A 24,035-nucleotide genomic window follows, 5' to 3' on the forward strand; every position below is an offset into this window, starting at 1 on the left:
TCAAAACAGCATATGTCAGAGGGAAGAAATATGGATTAGTCATCGTTGATGATTATAGCCGCTGGACATGGGTAAAGTTCTTGAAACACAAGGATGAGTCTCATTCAGTGTTCTTTGAATTCTGCACTCAGATCCAATTCGAGAAAGAGTGCAAAATCATAAAGGTCAGAAGTGATCATGGTGGTGAATTTGAGAACAAATTCTTTGAGGAGTTCTTCAAAGAAATTGGTATTGCCCATGATTTCTCTTGTCCTAAAACTCCACAACAAAATGGAGTTGTAGAGCGAAAGAATAGGACTCTACAAGAAATGGCCAGAACCATGATCAATGAAACCAATATGGCTAAGCATTTCTGGGCAGAAGCAATAAACACTGCGTGTTATATTCAGAATAGAATCTCTATCAGACCTATTCTAAATAAGACTCCTTATGAATTGTGGAAGAACAGAAAGCCCAACATTTCATATTTCCATCCTTTTGGATGTGTATGCTTTATTCTGAATACTAAAGATCATCTTGGTAAGTTTGATTCTAAAGCACAAAAGTGTTTCCTTCTTGGATATTCTGAACGCTCTAAAGGCTACAGAGTATACAATACTGAGACATTGATTGTAGAAGAATCAATCAATATCAGGTTTGATGATAAGCTTGGTCTTGAAAAACCAAAGCAGTTTGAGAATTTTGCAGATTTTGATATTGATATATCAGAAGCAGTAGAACCAAGAAGCAAAGGTGCAGAAGCTGGCAGTCTCAGAAGCAATGGATCAGAAGATCAAGTTGCTGCATCTTTAGAGAATCTCAGGATTTCTGAAGAACCAACAGTCAGAAGATCACCTAGACTTGCCTCAGCTCATTCAGAAGATGTGATCCTTGGGAAGAAAGATGATCCCATCAGAACAAGGGCATTCCTTAAGAACAATGCAGAATGTCAATTAGGTCTTGTTTCTTTGATCGAGCCAACTTCTGTTGATCAAGCTCTAGAAGATCCAGACTGGATAATTGCCATGCAAGAAGAACTAAATCAGTTTACAAGGAATGATGTATGGGACTTGGTTCCTAGACCAAAAGGATTTAACATCATCGACACTAAGTGGGTATTCAGAAACAAGCTAAGCGAGAAAGGTGAAGTGGTAAGAAACAAAGCCAGACTGGTGGCTCAGGGTTATAGTCAGCAAGAAGGAATTGATTATACAGAAACCTTTGCACCAGTGGCCAGGTTAGAATTTATTCGTCTATTAATTTCTTTTGCCACTCAACACAACATCACTCTTTATCAGATGGATGTTAAGAGTGCCTTCTTAAATGGTTACATAGATGAAGAAGTTTATGTCCATCAACCTCCTGGTTTTGAAGAATCCATGTCTCCAAATCATGTTTTTAAATTAAAGAAATCATTATACGTATTGAAACAAGCTCCTAGAGCTTGGTATGAACGCTTAAGTTCTTTCCTTCTGGAAAATGGTTTCACTAGAGGAAAAGTGGACACTACTCTCTTCTGTAAAACATTTAAAAAGGATATTTTAATTTGTCAAATATATGTTGATGATATTATCTTTGGAACATCTAATGCTACACTTGGAAAGGAGTTTGCTGAGTCTATGCAGGCTGAATTTGAAATGAGCATGATGGGAGAACTCAAGTATTTCCTTGGGATTCAAATCAACCAAACTTCTGATGGAACTTATGTTCATCAAACGAAGTATGTGAAAGAACTTCTGAAGAAGTTTAATCTTTCTGAAAGCAAAGAAGCCAAAACTCCTATGCATCCAACATGTGTCCTAGGTAAGGATGAGGTAAGTAAGAAGGTAGATCAGAAGTTGTACAGAGGTATGATTGGATCTCTTCTATACCTAACTGCTTCTAGACCTGACATTCTCTTTAGTGTTTGTTTGTGTGCTAGATTCCAATCAGATCCGAGAGAATCTCATTTAACTGCGGTTAAGAGAATTCTGAGGTATCTGAAAGGTACTACTAATGTTGGCTTAGTTTACAGAAGATCCAAAGAATACAACTTAGTAGGATTCTGTGATGCTGACTATGCTGGAGATAGAATTGAAAGAAAGACTACTTCTGGAAGTTGTCAATTTCTTGGAAGTCACCTGATCTCATGGTACAGCAAGAAGCAAGCTACTATTGCCCTCTCAACAACAGAAGCAGAATATGTTGCTGCTGCTGATTGTAGCACACAAATGCTCTGGATGAGAAGTCAACTAGAAGATTATCAGATATATGAAAGTAACATTCCTATCTTCTGTGATAATACTTCTGCTATATGTTTATCTAAGAATCCTATCTTACATTCAAAAGCTAAACATATTGAGATTAAACATCATTTCATAAGGGACTATGTTCAGAAGGGTGTTATATCTTTAAACTTTGTGGATACAGACCATCAGTGGGCTGACATCTTTACAAAACCCCTTGCTGAAGATAGGTTTAAGTTCATTCTGAAGAATATCAGTATGGATTTATGCCCAGAATGAGAAGATGAGAAGATCTTATGTATGAGTATCTTCTGAAATGAGATTGGATTAGTCTTTTATAAGAAGTTCTGATTATAATCAATTAGAAGTAGTGAATCTGTTATTACTAACGTTTCATTGTCTAAGATTGACTCAGAATCTCTTTAAAAGTAAAACAGCTGTAACTGGCTATCCAGATGATAAACACGTGTTCACTATCTCTGGACAAGCGTGCGTGCAGTTGAGGGGACGCCTACTTAGGTAACTGTGCTAATCACTTCTTTTGTCATTATTATCTCTCCTCACGTCATGTAACATTAAATGCTATTCATCATTTCCTTTTATTTCGTTTTCTTTTAATACTCTTCAAACGTTTCTTTTCCCTCTTATATTTCTCTCTCTTGCATTCAGTTTCTTTTTCGCCCTCTCTCTCTTTGCATTCTTCAATCAATCTTTGCGCTCTCTCTCTCTCTTTTTCTCTCACCTTTCTATGAATATCTTTTGTGAAAACCCCAGTTCATTCTTCATCGTTCTAGCGTTCATCATGAATTCTTCGCCTAGTTCTCTTCATCAAAACTTTAAACCAGTTGAAGAAACTAAGTCTCAAAAGTGGATGATCTATTTGAATAGAACGGATGGAAGGGTTAATCGGTTACAGGATGAGAAACATATCTCGGGATGGCATTCCAAGTTTTTCTCAAGTCAGATCTCTTCCTTGATGCTGTTATCAACCTTTGAAGAAGAATTTCTTGAGATATTGGATGAAGTTAGGTTCCTTAAAGACTTAACTTCTATGTTAAGGGAAAGCCCATCTGAGAATACGCTCTCTCCTGGTGAACTGTTCTCAGTTCCTCTTTTGTATTCATTTACTTCTATCTCTGGGAGCTGCTCAGGCATGCAGAGTTTCAAGATTTGATGACCAAGCAAGAGCAAATCTTAAGTCTAAGCTAGGATTATGTTAGCTAAGAATATGTCTAAGCTAGGGTTGTAGTCCTTAAGTCTTTGTAGTTTTCTTTCCTTGTTGCATCTGTTTTCTGCATACATCTTTTGTAATCCTGCTTATTTAAATCAATGAAAAGTTTTATTCTGTTTCTATCCTTTGTCGTTTTCTATATCTGAATCTTTTATATTCTTTTTGATGTTATTAAAAAAAGGGGGAGAAAATATGTTATAAATGATTTGATTTAATCAGTTGCTTTACTAACAGAACTTGCAAAGTTCTATGTTTTTAAGTTGTGTTGTTGCAGGAATCGAAGATTCAAGATCAACATTAGAAGCAACAAGATGAATCAAGTTCTTGGATTCTTGAAGCAAGCTGAGTGCTATGAAGCTTCAGAATCAGAAGCAAGAAGGAAGAATGTTCAGATATTCTGATGATAGAATATGATCTGATTCTGAATGTCTATTTGTTCTGATACATTCTATATGGCTCATATGGCTCTGATACATATTATGTGTTCTGAAACATATTTTATGTTCTGATTCATTCATGCTGACTTTTGTCGTTTAGTTTTGTTCTGTAACATTTCAGGATGTAGAGATGCTCTGATGATGCTCTGGTACATTCAACAATGTTCTAATACAATCTAGCATGAAGTGATGTAAGAAGAAATTCAAGCTCTGAAGCTGTCCAAATGGAAGCAAGAATCAGAAGCTGTGAATGTTCTAAAGATCAAAGAAATTCAAGTTCTGAAGCTGTCCGATGGAAGCAGAAGTCAGAAGCTGTGAATGTTCTGAAGATCAAAGAAATTCAAGTTCTGAAGCTGTCCGATGGAAGCAGGAACCAGAAGCTGTGAATGTTCTGAGGATCTAAAGAAATTCAATGTTCTGAAGCTGTCCTATGGAAGCAGAAATCAGAAGTCATGAATGTTCTAAAGATCAAGCACTGTGAACGTCTCTACCGAAATAATCAGGGAAGTCTTTTATTTATAAAATTCTTCTAGTATTAATTTCAGGGGGAGATTATTCATCTCAGGGGGAGACATATTCACATGCTTATGCTATAGCTGTGTAAATTGTCTTTAGCCGTCTGCTCTTTCTGATCGCAAATTCATATCATTTATATATGTTTTTGTCATCATCAAAAAGGGGGAGATTGTTAGAACAAGATTTGTTCTGATCAATATTCTTAGTTTTGATGATAACAAGGATATGAATTTTGTGTGAGATAATGTGGTACTCTAATACATTGCAATTTCCCTTTCAGGAAATATATAAAGAGTATGCACAAATCAACGCTCAGAAGCTTTGTCTCAGAAGGTTCAGCATGCAACATCAGAACATGGTCTAGCAAGACATCAGAAGATGGTCAAGGCAGAATCAGAACATGGGTCTATGGAAGCATCAGAAGAACTTGAGATCAGAAGCAGAAGCACTGAAGTTCTCATGGTATCACGCTCAGAAGCACTTCAAGGTCAGAAGACAAGAAGATGCTATGCACCAAGCTGTTTGACTCTGATGATATTCAAATATTATATTCACAAACATCAGATCAGGAGAAAGTACAGGTGGCAGGCTACGCTGACTGACAAAAGGAACGTTGGAAGCTATTAAAGGCAACGTCAGTAGACACAGCGTGAACAAGGCTCGAGGTAGTTGACAAAAGCGTGAAACATTAAATGCGATGCTGTACGGAATACGCAAAGCATTAAATGCGCCCAACGGTCATCTTCTCAAAGTGCCTATAAATATGAAGTTCTGATGAGAAGCAAGGTTACCAATCCTGAACGAAATTATTCTGAAAAACTTGCTGAAACGCTGTTCAAACTCAAAGCTCAGAATCTTCATCTTCATCAAAGCTCACTACATTGCTGTTGTAATATATTAGTGAGATTAAGCTTAAACGTTAAGAGAAATATCACTGTTGTGATTATAGCTTTTCAGAAGCATTGTAAAACTCTTATTTGATTACATTAATTTGTAAGTAACTAGAGTGATCAAGTGTTGATCAGGATACTCTAGGAAGTCTTAGCTTGTGTCTAAGCAGTTGTAATTAGAGTGATCACGTGGTGGTCAGGATACTCTAAGAAAGTCTTAGCTTGTGTCTAAGCATTTGTTCCTGGAGTGATCAGGTTGTGATCAGGATACTCTAGAAGACTTAGTCGCGGACTAAGTGGAAAACCATTGTAATCTGTTGCGATTAGTGGATTAAATCCTCAGGTGAGGTAAATCACTCCGTGGGGGTGGACTGAAGTAGTTTAGTTAACAACGAACCACGATAAAAATAACTGTGCAAATTGTTTTTATTGTTCAAGTTTTTTAGACTACACTTATTCAAACCCCCCCTTTCTAAGTGTTTTTCTATCCTTCATAACTTACACTGAGGTGCCACAAAAGATGGCACATGCACCTATGTCATGCCAATGAGCATGACGCTCGCACTATAGCATTAGGAGCATGCGTCACACAAGTTGGCTCTTGTGTTGCTTTGTTTTGTTTTATAAATAGGTAATTCTTTTCCATCATTTACCACCCATCTCCTAATTTCACTCTTAAACATTTATTCAAAAAATGTCTTACATTATCAAAAGAAATGCTCAACTTTTTTTCGCCGACAAAACCTTCGTAAAGATCCGACATTGGAACATAGAGACTTTAAAGAATTTTCTGATGAGCTTGATTCATTGGTTAGATGGAGACATTTGTGACGGTGAAATGATTATAAGAATTGATATGTTTGTTACGGTGTTCAACCAAAATGTAGAAACTCGTTTCTAAGATCTTGTTAAAACTGAAAAGGATGTCCTTATGATGATGAATGGATCAGTTGACATTGTCTTGATGGTTGTAATCTACTAGATATGTTGATCTGTTTAGTCTTTTTATGTGTTTAACGTGTTGTTGTTTTATGTGTGATTGTCTTTATTTTGTTGTACTCGAATGTAGTCTTGAATATGAAAATTGAATTTAATATGAAATTGCATGCTTACAACAAATAAATTACTTATCAAGAGTTGCCTACAATAATTATGTTGCGGAGCTCGACCCAACAAGAAAACAATTTTTTCGATTGTGTTCGGATTGACGACATGTACTGCGTAATCTTACCATTTTGTTTGTCGTATCCATTTTGGTTCGAAAATGTGTGCTATTAGGGCATCCCTTTTTCTTCCTTTGCATATGCTCATTGTACCAAACAATATCCCCTTGATAAATAGGCCAATAAACCTCCTTTTCTACCAATGAGAAGTTATTGATATACACATTGAATACATTTATGACATTGTAAACGGAGGATAGATGTTTGGAAGGGTCCTGGCGAGCATGTGAACATGTCACTATGAAATGGGATCAAGGAATAAGAAAGACATGAAACTTTCTGCAATCGCATCAACCTTTATCTAGTTCGACTTGATAGTATCCCCTTTGGTCTCCCCTCATTATTGCCCATTGTTTGTTGTACACTGAACCAATCTTTAATACGGTCAAACATGGTAGCAGCATATGTGTTAGCTTTGGCATTTTCCTCCTGAATAAATTTCATAGAGCTTTCACTAAACAAATGCCCCGATCGTAACACTAACCTCCATTTTAAACCTCTGTTCTCGAACAATGACCCCAACCTAAAATATGTTGCTTTCGCCAATGCAGTTATCGATAGTTTCTGATGCCTTTGAAGACACGGTTCATTGATTCCACAAGATTTATTTTCATGTAGCCCTATTGTTGACCATTGTCAAATGCGCTAGTCCACTTTTCTACTAGAATATTATTGATCCACCTTAATGCATCCGCATTTGTCAACCAAATTTCTTTGCGGTAGTGTTGGAACGATGGTTCTGTTAAGGCATATCTTGCATTCACAACTTTTTTTGAAGTGTCTTGTCTTTGATCTCCCGCGTGAAGTTCTGTGCAATATGTCTAATACAATAGACATGCGTAAAATGGGGATCTTGCTAACCGTTATTAGGGTTATTGTATGCACTCTCAATAGATGGGTGTCTGTCTGAAATCAAACATAGGTTGGGTCATGGAGCAACTTGTAATCAGAGATGCTTGAAAAAGAAACTCCACCCACCAGCAGTCTCACCTTCAACTAGAGCGAAGGCAATTGGAAAAATATTATTGTTTCCATATTGCGCCACTGCCTTGAGTAACATTCATTTATATTTCCCATACAACCGTGTTCCATCAATTTGTATAAATAATTTGCATAATGCAAAACCTTTGATGCTTGGATCTCATACACCCAGCACAACCGATGAAATGTTCTATTTCCACTAACACAAGTTCTGTATAAGATAAATATCGGGAGTGTCTCCAAAATAACGGGTGAAGTGATTTAAGATGCGTCCGGAGATACATCTCTGAAAATTTTCGGATATATTTTTGAATTTTAAAAAAATGTGCGAGAAAGTAGAAGGGTGAAAAAAGAAATTACCTAATTTTATTAGTATTAAATAATTTGATAATGATGTTTCTATTTAAATTTCTTCCCAAAAAGAACTTCATTGATGTTGTTTTAATTAGTAAATCAATAAATAGCATTATTAATGGCCCAATAGTTCCTAAGCCCAAACAAACACCACTGCATTAAGCTGTCTCAATCCTACTCCATCGTCACCGTCCTTCCCCTGTTCGGTGTCAAAGCTTCTCCCATTTCTCATTCTGCATGCATGCGTCTCAACCCTCTTCAAATTTCATCTGTGAGTATCAGTCTCTCTTTACACTTTCCAACATTGTTACTTTTGCTCAATTTCATAATCCCTCAAAACCCACCAAAAAAAACCTTCAATTTCATGTAATTTTTCTATTACATCCAAAATTTCATTCATTTTTCACAAACCCTAACATTTCTCTTGCAGAATCATGCTTTCACCTTGACAACATCCAACACAATGGATCAACATCATCAACCTAACAAATATCCAACCACATTAGCATTACTAGAACCCAATAACCTAAAAACCGATAAACCTAACGATGATCAATGTTTCCTCCTTTACTTCATCATGGGCACATACTTTGGTCCTCACATCAATGGTGAGAAAAAATCAATCTTGCAAAGAGTTGCTGAAGGTCTTCCTTCTTACACACGTGATCAGTTAACATCTTCTTTCATCAAGGTATCTGAATTGGAGCGTATTTACTATTACATACTTAGGAATGTTGATAAGTCTTTAACAGTAAAGTTAAGTTTTTTACGCCGTTTCGTTAAAGGGTTAGAATCTTCCTCCTTCAATTGCGATTATCCTTTGTTTACTGATTTGTTTCCGCTTGAATTACACCCGCAATTTAAGTACAAGTGTCAGTTTAAAGTCATTGACAGTATTGTGTTTATCGATAATCCGGAAGTGGTTTATCTTAATTCTGAGGAGGTTGAAAGGTTTAAGAGATTGAGTGGGGTTGAAGATTTTCTTGTGGACATAGATGCTGCTAGGTTGTATAACCATTTTGATGGGAATGGTTTGCGTAGTAAGGTTAAGAGAACTAGTAGTTGTCGAAAAGTAGATGAAAGTGATGATTTTTCCGAGCTCAAGTATCGGATGCCAGATGCCCATGTCGTGAAGCCTATTAGGAGTATTCCGTTTAATGATGGTATGGCTCTTGGAGATGAAGGTGATGATGATTCAGAGAAAGTTGATGTTCCGGCGGTGTTGTTTCTTCCTTCTCGTCCTACTAAGAAGGAATGGGCTGACATTGTGGCTGCTACTAAGAATGGTTTTGCGTTGACTGGAAGTGCAGCTACGGGGCGGGTTGGACCCATCATAGGACTTGTAGACATTGGAGAGTGTGATGATGCGTACCTATTTCGCATGTCTCTCCCTGGCGTGAAGAGGGATGAAAGTAAGTTTCTTTTTTAAATCTTCATTCACTTAATTGCTATTCATTTAATCTTCTATGCTACCAGGACTTGAATTTTAGGAATGTCTCTTTCATTTTTGTGTTCGTCTATGAGATTTCCATTAATGACTGCAGAGGAATTCAGCTGCGAGGTTGACACCAATGGCAAAGTATTGATACATGGAGTGACCATAACAGGAGAGAAGACGGTGACAATGCACTCTCAGGTGTTTGAAATGCAAACTCAAAACCATTGCCCACCAGGCCATTTCTCCGTCTCATTTCAGCTACCGGGCCTTGTTGATCCGCATCAATTTTCAGGTAATTTTGGCACGGACGGGATTCTTGAAGGAGTGGTTATGAAAGGCAAATTAGGTGATGACTAAGTTCTGTCCGATTAGGATTCTTCTTTTAATTTTAATTCCGCCTGGAACTATTCTGACGCAGAATGTCAAGAAAAATGTGATTTTGAGTAACAGTATCATGTATAGTTGGTATCTTAATGGTATTTATTTTTTTGAGATTCTGTTACATCCTTAGATGATCTCTTGACATTCTCTTCATGTAGAAGACAAGAAATAGTCATGACATGACTAGCTAATCAATTTTGTGGACATGTAAGAATGTTTGAATATAGTTAGTTATTTTGAGAGAACGTTTCATACATACTGAAGTGTTTAAAAGTTTGTTTGAGATGTACTATGACAATATAATTTCACATTTTATTTTAATCTCTATCAAGCTTAGGTCAAAGTTATAACCCAGTCTTCCTTAAGGGTGGGGTTTTCTTGGTGTTCCTAGCTGTTGGATTCATCCAAATGCTGAGTCTTTTGATTCTGACCTCTAGCTAAAGAAATTGTGGTTACTGCAATGGATCTTGAGATTAAAGAGTGTGTATTTAGCATTAAGTTAAAAATTATTTTGTGGTTCTATATTCTCTTATTTGGATTAGCATAATCCAGGGGAACTTGTAAATTTTATCACGATATCTCCGCACACAATTGCGAAGATTAATTATTCTTGGTAACTCAAACTCACAAGAATTAATTTTGTTTCCAAGATACCTTATCATTTAAGTTAAATTAGAGGAATTGTGATTAAATGATAGTTGGTTCAGTAGTGTTTCCAAGATTCATTATGTTTTTAAGTCTCAAAGAAAGATTCTATATAAAATTTTGGTCTCAAAGAAAGAATCTATATAAAATAGAGTAAACAGGAACTTAAACTCAAAACCAATGCCTCCTCGCACTCTTAGTCTTCACCAAAAATCATTTTTAAGACATCATAATAGTCAAAATTGCCTTAGATGATAGATAGCCAAATTAGAATTAATTCCATCGATGTTATCTAAAATCCCCAATAAGAAAGAAAAACTAAAAGCAATGTGAGGATACTAAAAGCAATGTGAGGATATTCTCCCTCTCAAGCCATCTACATATCTACAAACATCACATTAACTAAAACTAGCATAGATGATTTTAAGGTTGATTGAAGATTTTTAGTAGAGGCAAGGTCAATCGAGTATAAGCACAATAAAACAAGAGTCAATTGGATATTTATCAAGTCTATTGAAATTTATCATGATTGTTAAGATTTTGGACTTAGTCAAAATACAATAAAATTAGATAATTGAGCTTTATAACGCATTACGTGATAATAGAACCAAGAGATGATATAAATGTGCATACAAGGATTAATTTTGTTTCCAAGATACCTTATCATTTAAGTTAAATTAGAGGAATTGTGATTAATCGATAGTTGGTTCAGTAGTGTTTCCAAGATTCATTATATTTTTAAGTCTCAAAGAAAGATTCTATATAAAATTTAAGTCTCAAAGAAAGATTCTATATAAAAAATAGTAAACGGAAACATAAACTCAAAACCAATGCCTCCTCTCACTCTTAGTCTTCACCAAAAACCATTTTTAAGACGCCATAATAGTCCAAATTGTCTATATGATAGATAGCCAAATTAGAATTAATTTCATCGATGTTATCTAAAATCCCCGATAAGAAAGAAAAACTAAAAGCAATGTGAGGATATTCACCCTCTCAAGCCATCTACATATCTACAAACATCACATTAACTAAAACTAGCATAGATGATTTTAAGGTTGATTGAAGATTTTTAGTAGAGGCAAGGTCAATCGAGTATAAGCACAATAAAACAAGAGTCAATTGGATATTTATCAAGTCTATTGAAATTTATCATGATTGTTAAGATTTTGGACTTAGTCAAAATACAATAAAATTAGATAATTGAGCTTTATAACGCATTACGCGATAATAAAACCGAGAGATGATATAAATGTGCATACAAGGATTAATTTTGTTTCCAAGATACCTTATCATTTAAGTTAAATTAGAGGAATTGTGATTAATCGATAGTTGGTTCAGTAGTGTTTTCAAGATTCATTATATTTTTAAGTCTCAAAGAAAGATTCTATATAAAATTTAAGTCTCAAAGAAAGATTCTATATAAAATAGAGTAAACGGAAACATAAACTCAAAACCAATGCCTCCTCTCACTCTTAGTCTTCACCAAAAGCCATTTTTAAGACGCCATAATAGTCCAAATTGCCTAGATGATAGATAGCCAAATTAGAATTAATTCCATCAATGTTATCCGAAATCCCCAATAAGAAAGAAAAACTAAAAGCAACGTGAGGATATTCTCCTTCTCAAGCCATATACAAATCTACAAACATCATACTAACTAAAACTAGCATAGACGATTTTAAGATTGACTGAAGATTTTTAGTGGAGGCAAGGTCAATCGAGTATAAGCACAATAAAACAAGAGTCAATTGGATTTTTATCAAGTCTATTGAAATTTATCATGATTGTTAAGATTTTGAACTTAGTCAAAATACAATAAGACTAGATAATTGAACTTTATAATGCATTACATGTTAATAGAACCAAAAGCTAATATAAATGTGCATACAAGGACCATAATGTATTACTTGTTAATAGAACCAAGACTTGATATAAATGTGCATACAAGGACTATAGTACATTACGGGTTAATAGAACCAAAAATTGATATAAATGTGCATACAAGAACCTTGTTAATGCAACACGACGAGAAACACGAGACAATAAAAATAGAAAGAACACTAACGCACTATTGTGTTGACGCTAAAATAAAAAGAACACTAACACACTATAATGTAAATAGCCAAATGAGCCAATATTTTCTATAGGTCACACACTTCTATGGCCAGTGAAATAGTTTTCTTTATAAATACCATAACTTGTAAATTATTTAAAACATTCAAATAATCAATCAAATTATTTTATGCGTTTTAAATTCTTTACTTTATTTTATATTTATGCATTTTTTAGGCTAGTAGTTCAACTTTCCACATTCATATTTAATGGTATTTGGAGTAGTTAAGAAATCCATTGTTACGGGGAGGGGTCTTTCATCAACACAATTGTTTAAAGAAAAAAGAATCATCGTTGGGAGCTATAAGTCAATTTTTAACTAAAATTTCAGAGTTCGGCAATAAATTTGGCACACTCAATGGAACACTATGACTAATACCACTGAAAAATTTCAATCATTAGGTCATGGCATTACTTAGCAAATGTACTTTCATTCTGGAAAGAGCCTAAGTAGTATGAAGTAATTATCACCATCTACAAAGAGGTCAAACTAACAAAGATAGACGAATCTTCATAAATTATCGAAATGTCAACAAACATGCCTTTTCCCACAACTTCTAGATTTATGTTGGTTGCTCTACCTTAGGAGCTAACATTACTAACAAAGTATATCATTAGAAAATAGTTAGACTTAGGGATACATAACATAGTGTATCATGTCTCTTAACAACTTGCTAACATTGTATGACATATACTCATAATGAAGTCAAACAAGAAAAAGAGTTTCAGTCCATCAAGCCAATTCACGTGACAATTATGTAACGTTAACTAATCAAGGAATTTAAAAGAACCAAGGTCGTGTAGGCACTTCTACTTAAAACCCATCAATCAACACAACATTAGGGTATTCTATGTTTAGTTGATTCTTATACAACATGTACGTTCTTTTACTTGGAATTCTCAGCCAAGTATTTTTACCAACAATTAACCCTAGGGGACACCTAGTGGCAAAAGATACATATAATCATGCTAATCTTAAAGTTGGATAGATACACATGGCAATGAGGCCATCAAAGGCATGGCATATTTGCACACCATAAGTATCTCATTATGGAAATGTTATGCAGGTGAATAACTTGTCTTATGATGGACGACATATTTTAAGCTCAAACCTTAAACAGATTATTGCAATTAATGTACTTGCAAACACATAGATCCATATTCTCATCCCCTTTTGATGATAATAATGCATCTATCAGGGATGTGGACAAAATAAGAAAACCAATGTGATAGATTGGAGTATTTAAACTTCCCTTGACAAATATAAAGAGTATACTCTACTTCCTTTGAGAGTATACTTCTCTCCTCTGTGATATTATCAAATGACAAAAAAATGATAACCACATATGACAAATATTCAAGCACATAAATCACCAATTAGAACAAACACAATCATTTAAAACTCAAAAATACTTTATTACTACCTTCATTCCTTTACATAAGAGACAATTCACTTTTCTAGATTCATTGAATAATTAATGTATCCAGTCAATATACATACCAGATACATTGATTATTTAATAAACCTATAAAGTGAATTGTCTCTTATATAAAGAAACGGAGGTAGTAATTGAAAAATGAAATTAAAATAAAATAATTAAAAAGAAAAAACATAACAAAAGCAACAAAGAAACAACTACTCGAAATTCCAAAATCTGAATACTTTATGAGGCATTTAGGATCCACTCTATTAAAGCTTACGAGACAATTGATCTTCCTGTCAGTCTTCTTCCGCTTCTTGATGGTGGTGTTAAGAAGAGCTTTAATTGGAGTATTCACTAAAATATCATAATCTAATTCTTCTAGAATGAATGGCTCTCCATGCTGAGGTGGAGCTAATTCCTTTTGAGGAGCTTATCCTTAGAAGTCTTGTGGGAAAACACTCCATAGTTGATGAATATTCTAATTATACCTATTGTGTTACTTTATATCCCAGTATAATATTGGTCTAGCCCTTTATCCTCAAGGTTGAATCCGACATGTTCATAGATTTTTCCTTATCACCCCACAAATGGGTAACTAAATATTATTTCTTTCGCTATCCAACATATGGTGGATCGCGCCACTGGTCTAATTTGTATCTACTTTGTTGGCAATTCACCATACCACAACAATATTGGTTATGGATATTTGCCCAAAGTTGTGTTTTTTTGGGACAAGAATGTGGGTGGTAATATAATGGATGAGACGAATATCAATGATGTTGTCGAAGAGGATGTTATAGAGATTTCATATGACATTTTGGTACCTGCTTCTAAGAAAAGTAAGGGATTGGTAGGTGGAAAGAAGTTGTTGTAAAATGTTCCCGATGTTCCATTTTACAATGTCTCGTTCCATTATGAGGAGAGTGTTGTAAAATTGAAATATGTCTTCCAAAGATGCATAGCCTGGGAGAGAAAGTTATTTTAAGAAGTCAAAAGGTGTTATGAAATAATGGAGTTGCTCAATGATGCACAGGTCCTAAAGACTATGGTCATTGTTGGTCCTTTTTATCCAAGACTGGTAAAAGAGCTCATTGTAAACCTTCCCAAAAATTTCAATAATGTTGAAACTAATGCATACAGAAAAATCCAAATTCATGGAAATTACTTTGATTTTTCTCCTACCATCACTAATGAATACCTAGGAAGAGGAAAAATAATTATTGTTGAACGTGTTCCTTCATTGAATATCATTTCTCAAAAGATAACTAGAAACATCCATGATGAGTGACCATCCAAAGGTTTACTTACTGCCTTAAATTTAAGTGTCAAATATTCTATCATGGACAAGATCGGGGTTGCCAACTAGGCACCCTCAAATCATGGATTAGGTATTAATCATAGCCTTGCTAGTTTTCTATACTAAATAGGAACTAAGGATGCATTTGATTTTGGGGATTGTGTGTTTGAGCAAATATTAAAGCATGTTGAATCCTATACTATTAAAATTCCAATTGATTTTCCTTCATTGATCTTTGGTATTTTTATTAATAAAAAAATTTAATGTTATGTACTGAATATGAATTTGGTGTTCCTCATAGTCTGTTGAATTTTAGTTAAAAATTGTTTGTCAGGAATCGTGTTATATACATGTGCTTTCTAATATTTCATATTTGTATGAGTTTGATCTGGATGCTGGTAAAATGTTATTATTATCTCACCCATGTCTTGTCCAGTTAGAAGCATTCTTCTTAAAGTTCTTATGCAGGAATCTAGTGTCTTACAAGAAATAATTGCTTCTACCACTACCAGGAAGGGTGTGGTTGAAGGAGTTATTCAAATATTGAATCAAAAGCTGGTGGTGCTTCTTCTTCTTCTTCTTCTTCTTTAGCTGTAGTGCAAGATGTTGAGAAAGATGTTGGAACATTAGGTGTGGGTGAATTCCTAGCAAGTAGTGATGGTGAAGAGGATTTTGAATACGAGACTGGCCCTAGTGGTGACATTGTTGACTCCTCCCAATGATTTCTTGTTTGTTTCTAAAGAATGTTTGTTTTGTTCTCTTGATGATTTGTTGATGTATACCATATGCAAGGCGAGATAATATGTTTTGTTATGTTACCCTTGTGTAGGTTGGATTTCATGTTTTTTGGTGATGCTTATTGTCCATTGATGGGTCGAGTATTTAGTTCCACGTTTTGTATGCCCTTAAGGGTCTGACAGTCTCATCTTTTTATCCCTTTAAGGAAAATACAGGGTGTAAGCATGTTCCATTTGTATCCTTTTGTTGTTATGTAAGTTGTTTTCATATCTTTTGTAATCAGTAATTAGCATGTCTGCATGTTCCTTTCTTGCTTCACTGTGATCTGATGTATACAACCATACATGTTATGTGTCTTGATATGTTTCGTGCTTTTAGGATTAGTTTCCTTTTATGTACAAAAAGATCTGTTTCAAAGCATATTCTCTTTTGGTTAAGATTTTATTCTGAATTCTTTTTTAGCAAGATTGAAATTCTTATTCATATAAGATTCACATTTAGTTAGATTTGTTTCAATCAAGATTCACAATCACCATTATGAAGATTGATATTTTGTGCGCATTCTGGAATCCAACTAAGCTCACGCGAAAAATCTTAATGGGCTTTATCTTGAACAATTGTTTCAATTTAAGGAGACATTTTACATATGTGAAGACTCATAACTTGCCTTGTGAAGCTTGACATATTTTGATGTTATTGAGTTTTTATGTTTTGGAGTAACAATTTATTCCTGGGTTATCTTTGTTAAGTTAGGAAAATAAAGTATTTGTGTTGTAATTGTGTTTTATCACTTTATACACTTTTGTTATTGTACAAATGGTTGGGAGAGTGTTTTGGTGAAAGTGAGTGGGGTTTCAGATTTCGGGGAGCTTGGATCGAAGTTCATGGTAATATTAAAAAAAAGACACTGAATTGAAAGAGTTCAAATGAGACTTTCGTGTACTATTTACAATAGTAAACTTCTTTTCATTCGAAAGATACCCCCAGACGTTGGTGATTTTGCACCGAACTAGGTTAACAATTACTTGTGTTATTTATTTTACGCATTTATTTTCTTTGTTACAAAATTGTATTGTCCTACACATTATTCTAACACTTTATCTGACATCTTATCATCGGTAGGCCAAAATTTCAAGTATTCTAACACTTTATATGACATCTTATCATTGGTAGGCCAAAATTTCAAGTAGGACGTCACATATCCCAAAATATAGAGAATATTCACATTATTCGCTTAAATAGTTTAATCAAACAATATTTTGTACAAATAACTACTAGTATTCTACATATATCCCAAAATATAGAGAATATTCACATTATTCGCTTAAATAGTTTAATCAAACAATATTTTGTACAAATAACTACTAGTATTCTACATTTATAGAATAGTTTTCTCTATAAATACCATAACTTATTAACTATTTAAAACATCTAATTAATCATCAAACTATTTTTTATACTATATCTTCTTTGCATTAATTTGTGCATTTTTTTTTTAGACGGGCAATTCAATTTTCGAAGTCCCTACTTAACACTTTGTTAAAATAGCTATGGAATCCATAGGTAATTAAACAAAGTTTCATCTTCAACACATTCAAAAAGAGATAATTGTTGTTGAGAACTATTGGTCGATCCTTAACTAAATTTTCATAATTTGATAACAAAGTATAAATCACTACTCCCTCCGTCTCATAATAAGTGTCCCATTTGCATTTTTTCTTTGTCTCAAATTAGTTGTCCATTTACAATTCCAATGCATCAATCATTATTATTTTTCCACTATTATACCCCTATTTAGTAACTTTCACGTTATTCAACTACTATTAATAGGGGTATTCTAGTAAATGACATTAACTTTTTTACTAAAACCAACACATCCAATCATTTTCTTAAAAACCGCGCATTGCTCAAATAGGACATTTATTATGAGACGGAGGGAGTATCTTCAATTTCGGAGCAGAGAGCACATGTGGTACCAAATACTATCAATAATTACATTCTTTCTTGCATAGTAGCAGCTGTCAAGAAAATGATATGACCTTAGAAGGAGCATTCTATTGGCCCATGATATACATCCTAAGAGCATCCACATCCATACCACTCAATTTGGTAGCATAAATGGACCCCACTTAATATATTATATTATTTTATAGTTTTTAGTTATTTAATTGATTAAAATACATCTCTCAAATATCCATACCACTTATTTAAAATTTTAAATTGGGTCCCACTAACACTACAATTTACTTCACTTCAATTTGTGATTGGTTAAAAGAAAAAAAGTTTCCCAAATCCTGCCAAAGCCACGGTGCCACAAAAGGCAACGGTGGTTTATTGATAACTGAACCATTGCATTTAAATATTATTATTTTCTGACATTGGGTGGCTTTATATTGTTAAGATACCACCGATATTCATGCTCTAAGGAGCAAGAAAAGATTTAGACAGGGAATCGCCCGACCAACACCATTGATTTTCTACATAAGATAGAGACTGAAATAATAGGTCTTGCAGTTCACCTAAGATAGACTCTTTTCATGTTCTTCAACCACAAAAATGGAGGAGATTGGCCACTAAAATGTTTCAAATGAAAAACTGAACAATATGTTAATCCTATTTTGCATACAAATCTCCTTCTATACCAATAGATGTCATCTCCACTTAGCAACCAAAGTTATGTTAAAAAATCTTAAAATCTAATACTACGGAAATTCGTTTATGTAATTGTTCATTAAAAACAAGAGAACATAATATATTGACTTTCAACAAGACGAATCCCAACCGTTCAACTTGACACTCTTAAGTACCTAACTGATGATAGATATCAGTAGAAGAAAAGGCCAAAAAACATTTTAGGTGGTCAAATAAGAAATATCGTAGAGTAGTACTGACTAACTGGTAATAATCTGAATAGAAAGTGGTGAACTTTGGTACATATTTTAAGTACTTAAGTGGAAAACACAATAGATCTAGGAAAAGATATAAATATATACTAATTGGTCTATCTACTTCACTGCTTTGTTGTCATAACCCATCTCAATGTGGAAACAAAGCAGTTCCATATTCAATCCACATCGCCACACAAGAGGACACAAAAGAGGAAATGAAATATTTAAACACTCAATTATGACATCAACTTCCTCATGTTCAGTGCGTTTTCTCTTTTCTTAACCATAATAGACACACCTAGTAACAGCACATGCTTCCACACAACATACAATATTATTATATATCTTCTAATAATGCAAGATCACTACTGCAAAATCAAAATAGATGATAAGACCGACATCTGTATTCAGTACATCATGTTCTAATAACTGATGAATCATAAACCATAATTGGTTATTCATCTGTATATTTCCAATACAATAACATTCAATTCCATTACGAAAAATGACTGAAATTTTAAAGATGCAGAATTAAATTTTACTATGATGTATTGAAATGGTCAGTACTAAAAAAACTTCAACTTTCAACCCTTACAGAACTATTTTATTGCACCAAGGTTCACCTTAATAAGCATGACACTTCCATAATAAGTAGCTAATGATCTGAAGGCGACGGTGGTTGCTCAGGTGGTTGAGGCCACATTTGAGGTGCCATGTATGGATGAGACTGTGGAGCATACATGTTCGGATTATGCATCATGAGACCAGGATTTCCAGCTTGCTGTGCGTGATGAGGTGGCATATAGCCATAAGGAATTCCATCAGCAGGCCCTCCAACAGGCATTGGCCCTCTTGGTATTGATGCAAGCACTTCATCTTTCAAGTCCTCCCGAGGGACAATATCAACCAAGAAATCAAAGATATCAGTTCCAGTGATGGCTGCGGCAATATCATTTTTTTGAAGTGTTCGCCTTTTGTTCTCTTCAGTGTGAGTCCAAGAACGCAAGGTTAACTCTAGAATGAACATTTCGCATGCCCTTGCAAATACAACCGGGGCCTCAGCTGATATCATCTTCACATCTTCATCAGCCTTCATAATCTTCTTGATCCTTGCCAAGGGAAGGCTGTGGTTTTTGAAATCAGTCACCTTCTCGATTTCTTGATATTGAGTTCCCCAAAAGGTCTGGAGTTGTTGCTGTTGCTGCTGCTGTTGTTGCTGATGAATATGCTGATAAGCAAGCTGATGTTGTCCCATCTGAGTTCCGTCGGGTTGAACACCAGGCTGAATATTCCCAACAGAGGGAACAACCATCCCAGGTGACCCAGCTATATGGTTGGGCTGATATGGATTAGAACCATATGGAGCCATTTGTCCACTACCAACAACTCCCATAGCAGGGTTTTGGCCATGACCTTGATGATCCATTCTGTTCCAGGTAAAATCAACAAATATCAATCCCTACACTTCACATGGGACCAAAACAAAACAACAATATGCACACACATGGTAACCATAACACGTGAACAAAGTGGAAATAATAAAACAAGTATTGTCAAATAGCAACAACATAAGCAGAATATGAACAAATCAATATTGTTCTGTACTAACTATTTAGCACAAAATGTTATGAAACAACAACCTTAAAACAACAAAGCTCAATAGAACTTGAACAAAACACTATTTTCTGCGGCAAGCCGTGATAACACACAAAACACAAAAACTATCAACCCTATACATCAAGTCAAAAACTATCAAATTCATTAGAAAATGATAATTTTACCCCAAAATCAGTACACAATTTATATCTATGCATCAAGCCAAAAACTTTCAAATTCATAAAAAAAATGTTAATTTTTATTCCAATTCAGTGCATATTCATCTCCATGAATCAAAGCAAAAACTATCAAATTCATCAGCAAACATATTCATCGCAAAAACTAATTCAGAGCATATTAATCTCTATGCTTCGAAATAAATAAAAAATAAAAAACTATCAAATTCATCAGCAAATATTAACTTTGACCTAATTCATTACAAATTCACAAGTTTATATGTCTCCATATAAGAACCATAACATATTTCTGGGGTTAATCGGAAGGGTAAAAAATAGAATTTTGACCGTAACAAGAGAAGTTAAACAACAGAGAAATTTGTCTAGATATGCATAAACAAGTTAAAGGTATTGAGAATTCGAGTTGTTACCTTGTGTGAGTGGTGACGCTTACTCTGAAAATATGAATAACGTGACGAGATAAGAAAAAATAGAAAGAGCGAGAAGAAGAGAATGATCAGAAAAATGATTTTCTGATCTATTGCAGGAGGGTTCGAGTTGGTCGAAACCAGAAGTGTTTTTGGAATGTTCGAGTACGGTGGAGGAACCAATTTCTTTTTTGCCCTTTTTTATATAAGGGAAAAACTGTTAGGGTTTCATAACAAATTGGAAGAATATCTAACCTTTCCTACAGATTTTTATACTTATAATTAAGACTTTGTTTAGCAAGTCATATTTTGAGTTAATAAGTTATAATTTATAAGCTCTTATAATTTATTTTACTAGTTTATATTTTATTTTTCAGACGTTATCTTAAATAGTATTTTAGTTTACAGTTTATCATATTCTTTTCATTAGTGAAAAACTTGTTTTAAAATTGGATTGGATGGTTCCAATAAGTTGGGTGGAAAATTGGATTAAGTTCTGCTTTGAATACTCCTAAAAATTGTTAATCAACCAAAACTGATAAAACAAACAAAAAATCTACCCCTAATCTTTTTAAATAAGAAAAACCATTGAATTAGAGGCGGTTTTCAAAAAGCGAATGGTGCATAAACTACGGTTTAATTATTTTCCATTCTTTCTCAAAATGTGTAAAAATGATAAGAGAGTAGTTCTTGAGTAAAACTTAGAATTTTAAATAAAAAGATAGCTTGAACTTTGAAGTAGATAAATTGGACTTTTTATGCATGTGTGTGACGTAAGAGTTCATTCCTCATTGATGATACTCTATCATTACGTGATATTTGCGAGGAATTTCAACTAAATCAGTAGAATTATGAGCAAAAGTCAAGCCAAAGGTGAATAAACTTGGGACAAAGAAGTGAGAAAAAAATAACCAAAGGTGAAGAAAGTTGGAACACGCGGTTGTGATGCTTGCTAACGCAGACGCGGTGGCGCAATTTCCTGATACGCGTGTGCAGCTTTTTAAAGGGAATGTTGCCATTTTATTGGGAGATACAAATTCTGAGTGAGAAAGTGACGGCCAAGAGCTTTTATGAGCAATTTTGGAGAGCATTAGAGTCATTTGAGAACTTATTTTCCGTTACTTTTCGTGAATTCTTTTTATCAACTCATGATAATTGTTAATTCCACCATGAATAGCTAAGCTATTTTAGATTAAGTCTTTAGAGATGAACCTAATTGTACTGTGTTAGATCATATGTGTAACACCCTAATTCCCACACATAAATGTTTGCATTATTTAATCGTAAATACCACCACAAGGGTGTCTCATACGTCATAATAACACATCAGGCTCCGTAACACGGGTTTCAACATAATAATTCATAACATATCGTGCATGCTCACTTTTAATTTAAAGTATCATCGTAAAAACGTCGATATAACATTATCATTAACATTATCACCATAACATGTCGTGTATATATTCTAACAAGCATCATCATTAATGATATATTCATGACAGTATTAACATAGCTACATCATTATCACACATAATTAGCACACAATACAATGATTCATTAACCAAACATATAATTTGAATCAACTCATCAACAAATTCAACAACTAGGTATACTATCACTAGATAGGAAATCTCATAAGATTTCTAACGCTTCAAACGGAATTTCGTTTGGATCTACAGCTTAAAAGTTACGATCAAAATACCCGACTGAATAAAAGATTGATGTTGCAAAACAATCGATTATTATGCTATTTTGTCCATAAGCCAATTGATCGGTCTACTGTGACAATCGACTATTCTTGCTCATTTTTCCAAAAATTCATCTTTTACTATGCGTATCAATACGGTTCCAATTCTTATTCCTTCCAAACACCCCCTAACTTCTAAATGGCTTATTTTAAGTTCCTAACACAATGAATCAAATTGCTATCCCGATTTCATAATGTATTCATAAATTATCATCAATTCAACAATTATACTCAAGAACCTACATATATTGTATTCATCCCTAAAACCTTTGAAACTCATCAATGGGGAATATACATGAACACCATAAAGAAAAACAAAATTATATTCATCAAACATTAACAATCATCATCAATTCAAAAGAAACTTAAATTTTATTCTACCCATCAATCCATATCCCTATTATTGAACCGAATTTTCACCCTTACCTGATTATTCGAGCAAAGATGAATGAATCCTTGATTTCTCCTAAGCCCTTCTCCTCCTTCCTCTTGACCTAGCCTTTCTTTCTTCTCTTCCAACTTTTCACGAACTGACTGAAAATCTCCTCTAATCCCTAACTTTCCTATTTATAAAAAATACAACTCCCTAATTGGGCTTTCCCCATTGTACCCTCACCTACTCCTCTAACTCTTTATTTTGTCATCATTTTTCTCCCAAATCCCAGCTTTACCCCTTGCTTCTCTATTCTTCTATTTTAATTAAATAAATCACTAAAATTATGATTATTTTATTTATTAAATAATTCTAGTCATTTTTAAATTACTCCACTCATCTCTAATTACTCTCTGCACCCCTCTACCTCGTGGTCATACACCCCAACATCCAAAATAATTTAATTTAATTAAATAAATCACACCTAATTCATAAAAATTCCAAATAAAAGATATAATCTAAATTTGGATGTTATAATTCTCTCCCACATAAAGAATTTTCGCCCTAAAAAATTACCTCAAGTTAACACATTCGGATACAAATCCCTCATCTGACTTTCAAGCTCCCACGTTACATTTCCACCAGCTGGTCCTCCTTAAGCTACCTTCACCAAGGTAATCTCTTTACCTTGCAACCGCTTCACTTCCTAATCCTCTATCTGCATGGGTGATGCCTCAACAATCAGGTTATCTCTTACCTGCATATCATCCACATGGATCACATGATACAAATCCCAGAATGTACCTCCTCAACTAAGACACATAAAACACATCATGAAGATTAGCAAGCGAATGTGGCAAAGTAATCTAATAGGCCACTTCTCCTATCCTCTGCAAAATATGGTTTCAAGACTTCAATACTCGACCAACACTAATTACCGGAGTACCCCTCAA

At 34.2% G+C, this 24,035-nt stretch overlaps 2 protein-coding genes across 3 annotated transcripts; one reads left to right on the forward strand and one right to left on the reverse strand.

Moving 5' to 3' along the window:
* The first annotated feature begins 7,990 nt into the window (after positions 1-7,990).
* Positions 7,991-9,895, forward strand: LOC131616210 (increased DNA methylation 2-like). 2 transcript variants are annotated; one of them, XM_058887491.1, is made up of 4 exons: positions 7,991-8,107; positions 8,267-9,248; positions 9,381-9,472; positions 9,567-9,895. In XM_058887491.1, exons 1-4 carry the CDS (start codon positions 8,078-8,080, stop codon positions 9,606-9,608), a joined length of 1,146 nt encoding a protein of 381 aa, XP_058743474.1. In that variant the 5' UTR covers positions 7,991-8,077; the 3' UTR covers positions 9,609-9,895. The 2 variants fall into 2 exon arrangements, with proteins under 2 accessions (XP_058743474.1, XP_058743465.1); XM_058887482.1 differs by having other exon boundaries at positions 9,381-9,895.
* A 9,182-nt stretch (positions 9,896-19,077) lies between these two features.
* LOC131644101 (nuclear transcription factor Y subunit C-3-like) lies at positions 19,078-21,199 on the reverse strand. The gene is made up of 2 exons (XM_058914497.1): positions 20,966-21,199; positions 19,078-20,189 (listed from the first exon to the last, which is right to left on the reverse strand). The coding sequence occupies exon 2, from the start codon at positions 20,186-20,188 to the stop codon at positions 19,418-19,420; it is 771 nt and encodes a 256-aa protein (XP_058770480.1). The 5' UTR covers position 20,189; positions 20,966-21,199; the 3' UTR covers positions 19,078-19,417.
* Between the last annotated feature and the right edge of the window lie 2,836 nt (positions 21,200-24,035).

Source organism: Vicia villosa, linkage group LG1, assembly GCF_029867415.1.
Source record: "Vicia villosa cultivar HV-30 ecotype Madison, WI linkage group LG1, Vvil1.0, whole genome shotgun sequence".
NCBI lineage: Eukaryota > Viridiplantae > Streptophyta > Magnoliopsida > Fabales > Fabaceae > Vicia > Vicia villosa.